The 13,053-nt window shown below is 42.2% G+C and overlaps 1 protein-coding gene across 1 annotated transcript; it reads right to left on the bottom strand.

Annotated features, from left to right (window-relative positions):
* Positions 1 to 6,360: 6,360 nt before the first annotated feature.
* On the bottom strand, positions 6,361 to 12,785 carry LOC125371961 (stress protein DDR48-like). Its single transcript, XM_048380703.1, has 3 exons — positions 12,769 to 12,785; positions 7,148 to 8,876; positions 6,361 to 6,579 (listed from the first exon to the last, which is right to left on the bottom strand). Exons 1-3 carry the CDS (start codon positions 12,783 to 12,785, stop codon positions 6,361 to 6,363), a joined length of 1,965 nt encoding a protein of 654 aa, XP_048236660.1.
* Between the last annotated feature and the right edge of the window lie 268 nt (positions 12,786 to 13,053).

Genomic DNA, 13,053 nt, shown 5'->3' with positions numbered 1-13,053 from the left:
ATACTGCAAGAGGTTTTCTTTACAAAAATTCAGGCTCATATTTCTAAATAAAAATATCTGGATTTTGTAGCTGTAGCTGAAATTTAATATCTAATCTCGATAAAAAATCCCAGCCCCCTCGTGGAATATCAAAAGGTCGGTATATATTAAGCCAGTTAAAAAAATGGGTATTAGGTTACACTTATACTGTTTATGGAATTATATTTGGCAATATCCCTTGCTGTATGAAGAAACTGGGCCGAGGCCGTGGTGACCCAGGTTATATTCCCTGTGATTATGTGGTTGACACACTATAAATGGCATGGTTAAGAAACAGTTGGGATCTTGTACGAAAACGTTCATTAAAAGTAGGAGATTCCAACGCATACAAATCCGTACATGGCTATATAAAGCAGGTTCCTGTAAATGTGCCACCAAACCCTTGTCTCAAATATTCCTTTAAAAATGTAGGGGATCGTGAAATATAAATGTTAGTACCAAGTATTAGAACAAAGAATAGTGTTGACGACTAACGCGCTATGCAAGAACGTTTGTGTCTGTAAAACGTAACACTAAAATACATCCTATAGTAGTAGCACCACACACGTGCACATGGTGTCATTCCCGATTTTGGCACGTTCAATGATGATCGATTATCTCAGTGGACCATTATTTCTTTTTGATTCTGCTTAAGATACAGTTGTGATTTACTTGATTGCATGCAATGTTTGTGTTTGAAGTAGCGATTGAGCGTCTGTGCTGCAAGCAACGCGCGGAGCGTTTGCGTGCAATTGGCATGCTGGAAACTGGCAGAAGCGTTCAGTGGCCATTACGTCATAGTCAGTGATAAGCAGGCTATAGGGCAGGTACAGACAAACCCAAGATGGTGACGATCGACCCCGCTCCGGGCGTCCCAGGTCAACGACATGAGTACAGGATCAATCGATCCAAAACCAGGCTCTACCAAATTGAGCTCAATCAGATTACTGCAAACATCATGATACTGGAGTACGAGTTACGGGTCAGACGATCAGAAAACGTCTACATGCAGCGCATCTCCATGCTCGATGGCCACGTCTTGTGCCACCTCTTACATACTGCCAACAGACGTCAATGGTGCACACGACGCCGAAACCGGGGTAATCGTTGCTGGTCACGGTGTCTTGTTTTCAGATGAGTCCCGATTCACTTTGCACTTCCTTCATAGGCGTGGTCGTGTCTGAAATAAACGTCAAGCTAATGTCAATCTGAGGTGAGGTGAGGTGAGGTGAAATTGGGTTTAACGTCGCGTCCAAGAATATTGCACTTATACAGCGACGTGCATGCACGTGTGTGTGTTTGTGTTTGTTGCTGCTTGTACTAGTCCGGACTGATGCCGATTTATAGTGCTAGCTCACTGAGATACCATGCCGCAGTATAACATGAATACCCCACTCAGACATAGTATACTGACTGCGAGCCGACCAGTCCTTGTTTCAGCCCCTTAATGCCGAGCGCCAGACAGGGTAACAACAAGTACCATCTTTTAACGTCTTTTGGTATGACGCGGCCGGGGATCGAACCCCGGACCTTCCGCTCTCCGGGCGGACGCTCTACCACTAGACCACGGAGGCGGCTCTAATGTCAATCTGAGACCTCATGATAGATTTAGCGGTGGATCGGTTATGGTGTGGGGGTTGCATGATAGGGAGACGTGTTGCTGTCCCTTGGGCACGCCAGAAACCTATGATTATTGGTTCGAATCCCAGTTCGCCCCAATTAATTTTCTAGGTTTGTCAGCACCATACCCGTGCTCGTGGGTTTCACCGAAGTGGTAAACTTCGGGCTTTCTTCCTACATTAAACTGACACGCCATGATATAACTTGAATACTGTTAAAAGCGGCGTTAAACCCAAATCATTCACTCACTCACTCAAGATCGTTGGCAGGCATAACATCTACTTTCATACGTCACTACGGTTGTAATGTTTTCCTCATTCTTTTATCATTATCATATAACTATTACTGGAAACAAATATCTCTTACAATTTTGGAAATTTTAAGTTTCTTCCGATGATCCCCTACTTTTTATTACCAGAGAGTGTATGAAACACTTACATGTGGATTTGCTCTTTACAAATGTCCAAATCCAAATCAGTACACTTCAAATATTGCAATGGATCCCGTGGGGAATCACTGTTAGGATAGGTCGCAAGCAAATTGTGCCTGTCGTACGAGGCGACAAAAAGGATCAGACCCGGTGTCATGATTAAATATGTGTCATCGTTCCCCAAGAACGTGGAACGTGGAACGTTGATCCTAATTTCGATCACAGGTTTAAATAGGTCATACTTGATTTTGTACACGTCGGTGTGGCTTTATGCAACGACAAACAAAAGAAGAGTGGTTCAATAACGTTAAATCTATATTTAGTAAAGAAATTCATCCAAAAGTATGTGATGAAGAACACAAAAATAGATTTTATCAAAACTGACAGAAAAAACGACTGCATTGATTCTGCTCATAATATATGTGACACTCCAAGCACAATAGAGGACATTTTAGAGATCAGCAAACAGAACACTCTGAACAGATCATCTTATCCTTGAATGTTTGCATCCTTCAACCGACATCCTGATGCCCAATTTAGACATACTTTTCAATAGTTTGTTTGAACATTCATATTTGCCGAATGACTGATCAATCGGAATAATCATATTCATAAACTTGCACCAACAAATGATCCAAATAGTTATAAATGTGTTACGTATTTCGGAAAAATAGTTACATCTATAATCGAATAGTTGTTGCTGTTTTGATTCGATTGCCTACCAAATATATCCGTGGAACAAACAGAAATTCAGATGCGGGTTTTCGACGGATGATGACATTTCCAAACTGCATCAATACGTATATAAACATAACATGTGTAACAATATGATAGTAATCTGAAAGAACATCTTTGAGTGATATGTATGTATGTATGTATGTATGTATGTATGTATGTATGTATGTATGTATGTATGTATGTATGTATGTATGTATGTATGTATGTATGTATGTATGTATGTATGTATGTCTGGTTAGTGTGTGTGTGTGTGTGTGTGTGTGTGTGTGTGTGTGTGTGTGTGTGTGTGTGTGTGTGTGTGTGTGTGTGTGTGTGTGTGTGTGTGTGTGTGTGTGTGTGTGTGTGTGTGTGTATGTGTGTGCATCAAAACTTTAACCATGTGAAGGTCCTAGGGGTAGCGGAAAAGTTCTGAGCCCAACTACGAAGATGTATAGCTGAACGTCGCTACTAAGGATGTATAGTGCATCATTAATACTTTGCATGTATTAAGTACAATACTTTTCATGCTCAGATACATGCTTACTTACATTTAAACCAATTAGTTGCAGCATATTTCTGCAAGCATCAAAGTGACTAGTTATTCTGCCTGCGGACATAGTGTCATAGGACATTGGAGGATGTGGGCAGCTGCGTTCAGGAGGGAAAGGGGGAGCCTCGAAGATGATTCAAGCTTGGGAGAACCTTCTACTGCATCAGTAAGGAAAATGCTGATAAAATACATGATCTGATTATGGATGATCCATGACTCACCAGACGTCAACTGGGCAATACAGTGGGCATCTCTCAGTGGTTGAGAATGACAAAGGCCTAAACCTTTTAAAGATATTCCTATAAAACAAGACAAAATCCTCACGAAAACTTAACATAGTGATACATTCTGAAAGGAAAGACAAAATGTGAATGATAAATGTGAATACCCCTTTCTGGAATGTCTTACCGAGAGCCATGACCAACATTTGATTGGATGCGGTGATACGAACCCATGTCGACGTTTCCTTGATGTTCACGCAGTACAAAGTGCTTAACACTTCTTTTAACCATAGTAATATAAATTATCTCCCTTTTACCACAGGATTAGCAGAGTCGCCTGATTGTCAATTTTGGACAAACTACAATACCTCCACAATGACCGAAGTACTGACTGTGTAAATAGCATGATCTTAGAAACATAACTGTATATTTCTTAGATTTGGTATTTGTACATTCATATTTCATACACACTACCAGGCATGAAAGCGTATACACCCATGTGTTTGATGTTAGGTAATAATGAAATAACAGGAAATACTTATGCGGTGGTGATGTTGTATCATTGGTGTGTCTCAGACCTTCAGTTTGCAGTTTTTGGTTGCCTGGTTATGTTTGATAACGTTTGTAATTGTTTAGTCAATCCAGTTTTCAGAAGTATTTACTTGCCTTTGCCCTGCAGTTTATCTAAGAAGAAGTTTCTTTTTCTGGCAATTTTTATTACAAGTCATTAATTTTTAAAATCTTATTGTTGTGAACCCAATACATGACTGGACGCACAAAACACACATTTTATGGAATGTATTGAAGATAGACTATTCTAAAATGTTCACGACCCTCAGTTTCATTGCAAATGAAATCCGTATGGGGAAGCAAACGCTACTTCACAGGTCAAAACGTCATTCATCTAAATTACATACATGTGTATTTTATATTCAAACATATCTGTAACTTCCATGTGAATCAATCACGCCTGTGCCCCGAACCCTTCATCCATCGCGATCGTGCATACAATCTGTGAAAACGTGCTGCCTCCCTTTGTTTAGTAAAGAATGCGAGAACCAAAGACAACCACAACGTGAAAGCACAAGAGCATACAAGGCTTTAGGTTTGAGGATTCCTAATATACTTCCCCTTTTCTTCGTACAACTTCCTTTCATCTTCGGAAAATTTGGTAAACCAGGATTAGTGGTTCAGCATACCCGCCAAAGTCGATCATTATTACACCGTTTAATATATTCCTTTCATCTCAACACACAGGACATACTCATGTCATTCCTGAAATTTTATTTGCGAAACCATGTTTTTCTATCATAAATATGTGTGTATGAATCACTACCGAATTGTTATGATTCCAGGTGTTCGCGAAAGTTAAGCGTATCCTGTCCCGCCGGTGGAACCCATCACAAACACATGCAAAACCAAGTAAGGTGTTCGACTGAACAAACACGGGGATATATATTACATGTTAAAATAGGGAATTGCATCAGACGTTTAAAAGCATGAAACATCTTCTCCCAAATACCATGAAAGTAAAACGTTTAAGTTCTGGTTAAGCATTATGACACGACAGACTGCACCGCTCCTCCACAAGGTAGAGCAACATTTTACGCACGCTTTGAACGCCTCCAGCACAAAATCCCCAAAGAACCATACAAAGAGTGGATGTGTAATAATACGGAAACAGCACCGCAGGGGAAACCAATAATTGGATTCATGAAAATAAAAATTGTCAGTTCGTGTTTTATTACCACGTTGTATCATATTCTCATAAATGCTCGACGACATCAGAGGTGATATGGCAGAATACTCGATGATGAGGGCACAGTGTTAGGACTTTTGGGATGATATATTGTTATGGAATACCCACGAGGATGCTATTATTATGATCTTTATTGTAATACCAACTCATTTTTAGTATTACTAATACATTGTTATTGATTTATATCTTAAATTCATTCATTCATTTTGTTTTTAAAGTACATACGACTCAATACAATTTTTTATTGTGGCTCGAAAGTTAGTTTTGGCTGGACGCACTTATTATATGAGTGTTCAACACATTAATAAACATTTTACTACTAATATTAATATTTGCATTATTCAAAGTTAGTCACAAGAGGACACTACCCGAACGATCTGGTTATAAAACATGATTTCCCCATGTAGTTCGTATTTGGATTCCAGCTGAGGAATTAGAAGATTAACCTGGACAACTGGTCTACATGGAACCCGATGGAAGATGCTTCCACAAGTCACGACTGTTTAACATTTTCTCGACAGTCATTGTGACTGTGCATTTAGCTGGGCTATTCATCATGTTCCACTTGTCCCTGTCATATCGTTACTTTTATATATTTTTACATGTATGTACTGGCTTTTTTAACCTTTTGGAACTTATCATGCTTCAGCATCCCTGAAGAGGACATGTCGCGTTGTTTCAACAGTCTACTTTGTATGTACTGCAGTGTAGTACCACTAAAAAACATGACACAAAACCACTTCTACCAATCAAGTTACTGAAAGTTACTGACAATATCTATCATAAAAGGCGTAGGTGCTGTTCACTCCAACAGTGGAGTAGGTGTTGTGTACTCCGACAGTGGAGTAGGTGTTGTGTACTCAAACAGTGGAGTGGGTGATGTGTACTCCAACAGTGGAGTGGGTGTTGTGTACTCCAACAGTGGAGTGGGTGTTGTGTACTCAAACAGTGGACTGGGTGTTGTGTACTGCAACAGGGGAGTAGGTGTTGTGTACTCCGACAGTGGAGTAGGTGGTGTGTACTCCGACAGTGGTGTAGGTGTTGTTCACTCCAACTGGGGAGTAGGTGTTGTGTACTCAAACAGTGGCGTAGGTGTTGTGTGCTCCAACAGTGGAGTGGGTTTTGTGTGCTCAAACAGTGGAGTAGGTGTTGTGCGCTCCAACAGTGGAGTGGGTGTTGTGTACTCCAACAGTGGAGTGGTTGTTGTGTACTCCAACAGTGGAGTGGGTGTTGTGTACTCCAACAGTGGAGTGGGTGTTGTGTACTGCAACAGGGGAGTAGGTGTTGTGTACTCCGACAGTTGAGTAGGTGGTGTGTACTCCGACAGTTGAGTAGATGTTGTGTACTCCAACAGGGGAGTAGGTGGTGTGTACTCCAACAGTGGTGTAGGTGTTGTTCACTCCAACTGCGGAGTAGGTGTTGTGTACTCAAACAGTGGCGTAGGTGTTGTGTGCTCCAACAGTTGAGTAGGTGTTGTGTACTCCAACAGTGGAGTAGGTGCTGTGTGCTCCAACAATGGAGTAGGTGTTGTGTACTCCAACAGTGGAGTGGGTGTTGTGTACTCCAACAGTGGAGTAGGGGCTGTTCACTCCAACTATGGGGTGGGTGTTGTGTGCTCCAACAGTGGAGTGGGTGTAAGGTAACCCAACAGTGGAGTGGGTGATGTGTACTACAACAGTGGAGTGGGTGATGTGTACTCCAGCAGTGGAGTGGGTGTTGTGTACTCCAACAGTGGAGTGGGTGTTGGGTACTCAAACAGTGGAGTACGTGTTGTGTAGTCCAACAGTGCAGTGGGTAATGTGTATTCAAAAAGTGGAGTGGGTGTTGTGTACTCCGACAGTGGAGTGGGTGTTGTGTACTCCAACAGTGGAGTAGGTGTTGTGTACTCCAACAGTGGCGTAGGTGTTGTGTGCTCCAACAGTTGAGTAGGTGTTGTGTACTCCAACAGTGGAGTGGGTGTTGTGTACTCCAACAGTGGAGTGGGTGTTGTTTGCTCCAAGAGGGGAGTGGGTGTTGTGTACTCCGACTGTGGAGTAGGTGTTGTGTACTCCAATAGTGGAGTGGGTGTTGTTTGCTCCAACAGTGGAGTAGGTGTTGTGTACTCCGACAGTGGAGTGGGTGTTGTTTGCTCCAACAGTGGAGTAGGTGTTGTGTACTCCAACAGTGGAGTGGGTGTTGTTTGCTCCAACAGTGGAGTGGGTGTTGTGTACTCCGACAGTGGAGTAGGTGTTGTGTACTCCAATAGTGGAGTGGGTGTTGTTTGCTCCAAAAGTGGAGTGGGTGTTGTTTGCTCCAACAGTGGAGTAGGTGTTGTGTACTCCGACAGCGGAGTAGGTGTTGTGTACTCCAATAGTGGAGTGGGTGTTGTTTGCTCCAACAGTGGAGTGGGTGTTGTGTACTCCGACAGTGGAGTGGGTGTTGTTTGCTCCAACAGTGGAGTAGGTCTTGTGTACTCCAACAGTGGAGTGGGTGTTGTTTGCTCCAACAGGGGAGTGGGTGTTGTGTACTCCAACAGTGGAGTAGGTGTTGTGTACTCCAACATTGGAGTAGGTGTTGTGCGCTCCAACAGTTGAGTGGGTGATGTGTACTCCAACAGTGGAGTGGGTGTTGCGTACTCCAACAGTGGAGTGGGTGTTGTGTACTCCAACAGTTGAGTAGGTGTTGTGTACTCCAACAGTGGAGTGGGTGTTGTGTACTCCAACAGTGGAGTGGGTGTTGTTTGCTCCAAGAGGGGAGAGGGTGTTGTGTACTCCGACAGTGGAGTAGGTGTTGTGTACTCCAATAGTGGAGTGGGTGTTGTTTGCTCCAACAGTGGAGTAGGTGTTGTGTACTCCGACAGTGGAGTGGGTGTTGATTGCTCCAACAGTGGAGTAGGTGTTGTGTACTCCAACAGTGGAGTGGGTGTTGTTTGCTCCAACAGTGGAGTGGGTGTTGTGTACTCCGACAGTGGAGTAGGTGTTGTGTACTCCAATAGTGGAGTGGGTGTTGTTTGCTCCAAAAGTGGAGTGGGTGTTGTTTGCTCCCACAGTGGAGTGGGTGTTGTGTACTCCGACAGTGGAGTAGGTGTTGTGTACTCCAACAGTGGAGTGGGTGTTGTTTGCTCCAACAGTGGAGTAGGTGTTGTGTACTCCGACAGTGGAGTGGGTGTTGTTTGATCCAACAGTGGAGTAGGTCTTGTGTACTCCAACAGTGGAGTGGGTGTTGTTTGCTCCAACAGGGGAGTGGGTGTTGTGTACTCCAACAGTGGAGTAGGTGTTGTGTACTCCAACATTGGAGTAGGTGTTGTGCGCTCCAACAGTTGAGTGGGTGATGTGTACTCCAACAGTGGAGTGGGTGTTGCGTACTCCGACAGTGGAGTAGGTGTTGTGTACTCCAACAGTGGAGTGGGTGTTGTGTACTCCAACAGGGGAGTAGGTGTTGTGTACTCCGACAGTGGAGTAGGTGTTGTGTACTCCGACAGTGGAGAAGGTGTTTTGTACTCCAACAGTGGAGTGGGTGTTGTGTACTCCAACAGTGGAATAGGTGTTGTTTGCTCCAACAGTGGGGTGGGTGTTGTGTGTACTCCAACAGTGGAGTGGGTGTTGTGTACTCCAATAGTTGAGTAGGTGTTGTGTACTTCGACAGTGGAGTAGGTGTTGTGTACTTCGACATTGGAGTGGGTGTTGTGTACTCCAACAGTGGAGTGGGTGTTGTGTACTCCAACAGTGGAGTAGGTGTTGTGTACTCCGACCGTGGAGTAGGTGTTGTGTACTCAAATAGAGGGGGAAAAGGCGCTTTTCACTCCAAAAGTCATTTTGCTTACTGTCAGTGTTGAAGTCTTTGTGCACTCAGGTATGTAATCGCTGTGCAATCCAACAACGGCGTATACGTAGGTACTGTGCACTACCACAGTGAAGTAAACTGTTGCACTGCACGTCGCTGCCCAGAGTGGACTCCCTTGGGCACGCCAGGAACCTATGATCGTGGGTTCGAATCCCAGTTAAATGTATTATCATGTTTCTAGGTTCTTCAACAACATAGCCTTGCTCATGGGTGAGACCTGCATCACTTCGGGCTTTCCTTCCACATTCAGCTGACATGCTATGATATAACTGACATACAGTCCAACAGTGGAGTAGACCCTGTGCACCCCAACAGTGGAGTGGACGCTATCTACGCCAATAGTGGAGTAGACGCTATCCACTCCAATAGTGGAGTAGACTTTTTACATACTGTTAATGACTTAGTTGCAGTGCAGTGAAACAATGGAGTAGGTGATGTGTACTGCAATAGTGGAGTTGGTGCTATGCACTCCAACAATGGAGTAGAATCTGTTCACACCAACAGCTGCGACAACGGGGGAGTAGGCGCTGTGTGCTCTACAGGATACTGCTCCTACAGTAGAGTAGATTTTTCTGCTCTATAATAGTTGTGTACACGCTGTGCCAACTTCGCCAACTGCGCTCAAAGAATGAGTAAGTGAGTATGGTTGTACGCCGCTTTTTGCAATATTCCAGCAAGATCACGGCGGGGGACAAAAGAAGTTGGCTTCATACATTGTACCCATATTGGGAATCGAACCCGGGTCTTCGGCGTGATGAGCAAACGCTTTAACCACTATGCTATCCCACCGCCCCTCAAAGAATAAAGTAGGTGTTTGAGTAGGCGCGATGAACAAACAAAGGTGAGAAAAGAAAGTATCTTAAAATGTATTATATGCCATTTTGATTTATCTAGTGTATGTTAATGTTATAACAGCTCAGATGTACATGTATACATGTTGAAAATCCGTTTGTTTTTACATATTTGAGGAGACTATGAAGTATGTATAATCTACTTTCTTACACACCTGTGGGTGAGAAACCCATTTGAGATAACTGGTATCAAACATATGTGTGAGATCGAATTCCAGGCCCGTGATTGGCTACTCCATGGTGATGACCTGAGGTCAGATGATGACGGACTACTTTCCTGAGTAAGTCATTCATAAGTTGCTCGTGCTTCAGTCGAATGTTCACCTACGTCTGTATTGAACAACAGGACCGTGTAATTAATAATAAAAATAAACAAACTCGTCCTCGTCTGCGAGTTTGTTTGTTATTATTATTATCAGTTACATTATCTGTTGTTATGTCAACATTATCGTTTTTTCAGAGTGTAAACCCCCTGGCTGCCACAGCGACACACGTCCCTTCTCTTCAACCCTCACTTCGAAATCGAATAAAATTCAAAATACATCACGCAGAATCTTCACAGTTTTGAATTCCCCCTTCTGTTTATCATTTACTGTCATTTTAGGCAATTCAAAATTACTGAAAGTGACTGAAAGTTAGGTACATTGTAAATCTCGCCAAATCACAGTTCACGGCGCTATATAGATATTTAGAATCTACTGTGTGTTTAGAAATCTAAATATCGGATATTTACTCGAATATTTAAAGTAGAACTTTAACTCTGAAACGTCGCTGATAAGCCTAGAATCGTTTAGAATGTTTTGGAAAATATGCACACACGAACGCCGAAGCGTACGTTCTGCCATATTGGATTGTGTTTACAAAATGTCGATTATGAGACGCCTATATTCGATCAGGTATATTTCAAACTCAGCTTCTATACATGCATCCCTGAATTCCTCATACATTTTCGAAACAATGGATAAATGGTCTTTGTCACCAATGCAAATTATCTAGATGGAATCATGCGAAATAAATTAGCTATGAACACGAAAACTGTGCTCGGAAAATTGTACTTGCTGAAATGTAAACAAAGCAAAATTCAGATTTACACTGTAGCATTAAAAGAGGTACTTTCGTCTAATTGTTGGCTCGATCACGCGTTTGAGAATATTCATGGGAAGAGTATCGTTGCACTAATTATGGAATTACACATATTTACATTACAATGATGTGGTAAATTCAACAGAAGCCGTAAAAGTTTCCGTCCTGTGTGACGCCATGACTGACGCTAAATCACGCACAACGATGACGGTAGGCCTAGTTATCTGCATTTCTGACTAATTCTCTGTTACATTGGGAAACATGGTAAACAAATAACAGTACGCAGAATGTCAGAATGTTTCTGATTACTTACGTGACACATTTATGTGTATACGATCTCTTAATCAACGAAAACCTCCTCTGGAAATCCCGCGTACTGTTGTCAGTGAACACGCCATTTTGTAAAAGTCGGTCACCGGTAGTGATGTCATACGGAAGTAAACATTGTTGTACATATTTGGTTATTTCTTTGCGGTGTAAAATTTCAACTTGGCACCCAGCGTGTTCTTGGTTTTTGTCTAGTTTGCATTTTCATCATCGCCTTGATAATCCACAGATAGGACGGAAACCTTTTTGTGTAGGGTCACATTATTTATGAGTAGTAAGCAGCACATAGGATGACGTCACTTATGACAGTGGTGTTACATGTTTTAATGCGCCACTGCAATCATGAGAATAGACAAAATTCATCGGTTCGATGCTAAAAAGGTGCGATTTAAGGGTGTGCAAGAAACAGATTACTGCACTCGTGTCTGTCAGATACCATTGATCTTACAACTTGTTGTTACAAAGCGTATCTAACTCGCTTTCGCTCGTTAGATACGTTTTGAAACAACTCGTTGTAAGATCAATGGTATCTGACAGACACTCGTGTAGTAATCTCTATTTACCAGTCAATTTCAATGTAATATCTTTCAAAACATAATTTACACAAAAATGTAAACGGAACCTCGTTTACTAATGGAGAAGTCGTATATAAAATATTCGTTTAGAGAAACGCCCGCGCCTCATGTAGATTGCAGCAGTGAAACCCGATAATCTGACTGAAAGTACAGTACAGTACGTCAAATAATGACGTATTGCGATTCTCATGCCCTAAAAGTTGTTTTTTCAACTGAATATGTTTTTTTCTAAAATAAATGATTTCTTAGTTTCGTATACTATGGACTCAAAGCTACTCCCACGGTTGTCACTTCCTGGCTTACAAACACTTCCTGATGTCATGTAAAAAAAAAGATGTCGATCACCGGTAAAGGACTTCAATAATGACAAACATATTTCAATTTCTTGTTGCTCCGTAATTGACACAACAATCAGTCAAATTGCAATAAAAAATATATATTCTTAAAAAAGTAGGGAATATTCGACAAAAACAACCCCATATGATTACATTAATACAAAGAAGTAACGAGTGATTGTCACGAACGGATAAGATAAAAGAATGACTAGGTGTAACACAAATGTCAACAGAACATGTTGGCGGCATATTGTAAGGGTGCAAACAACCAGGACAGTTGACAGGGTTGTGTATTATTATTTTTTAAATGAACGTTTGAAATGATTTTATCAACAATGGGTCATGCCCACACGACAGGTCAAACATGTTTATACGGTGAGGAACGATCCGTATCAATCTCCCAATGGCAATTTGAAGGAGTTTTGTCCACTCCTCTTGCATCTCCTGGCCGAGAACGTACCGGGCTGCCTTTGACATCTGCGCATACTTCTCCCAATCATATCCCAGACGTGCTCCAATGGGGGAAAGGTCAGGACTCGGTTGGCCATTGTATCATTTAACACACAATGCCATTTATTAAGTGGTCAAACGAAAGAAATGTTATATTTTGGATAACACTTTCTGAGTAAAGAACAGATTCCCGTGAGTTTGGGGGTTCAGTCCCGTCGGGGATTCGAACAACACACTGCCAGAGCGAGGCACCTAATCGCCAGCACACGAGACTCAACCCAAAAAAGTACGATAA

Source organism: Haliotis rufescens, unplaced genomic scaffold (assembly GCF_023055435.1).
Source record: "Haliotis rufescens isolate VD_foot unplaced genomic scaffold, xgHalRufe1.0.p SCAF_1, whole genome shotgun sequence".
Taxonomy (NCBI): Eukaryota; Metazoa; Mollusca; class Gastropoda; order Lepetellida; family Haliotidae; genus Haliotis; species Haliotis rufescens.
The sequence above is the reverse complement of the archived record's forward strand: the minus strand, read 5'-3'. Positions and strand labels throughout refer to the sequence as shown.

What these genes read in the sequence shown, in the direction of transcription:
- LOC125371961 (XM_048380703.1), bottom strand. An exon ending in ACACCCACTCCACTGTCGGA is followed by an intron (nt 6,580 to 7,147) that starts GTACACAACACC and finishes CCCCTGTTGCAG; the next exon opens with TACACAACACCCACTCCACT.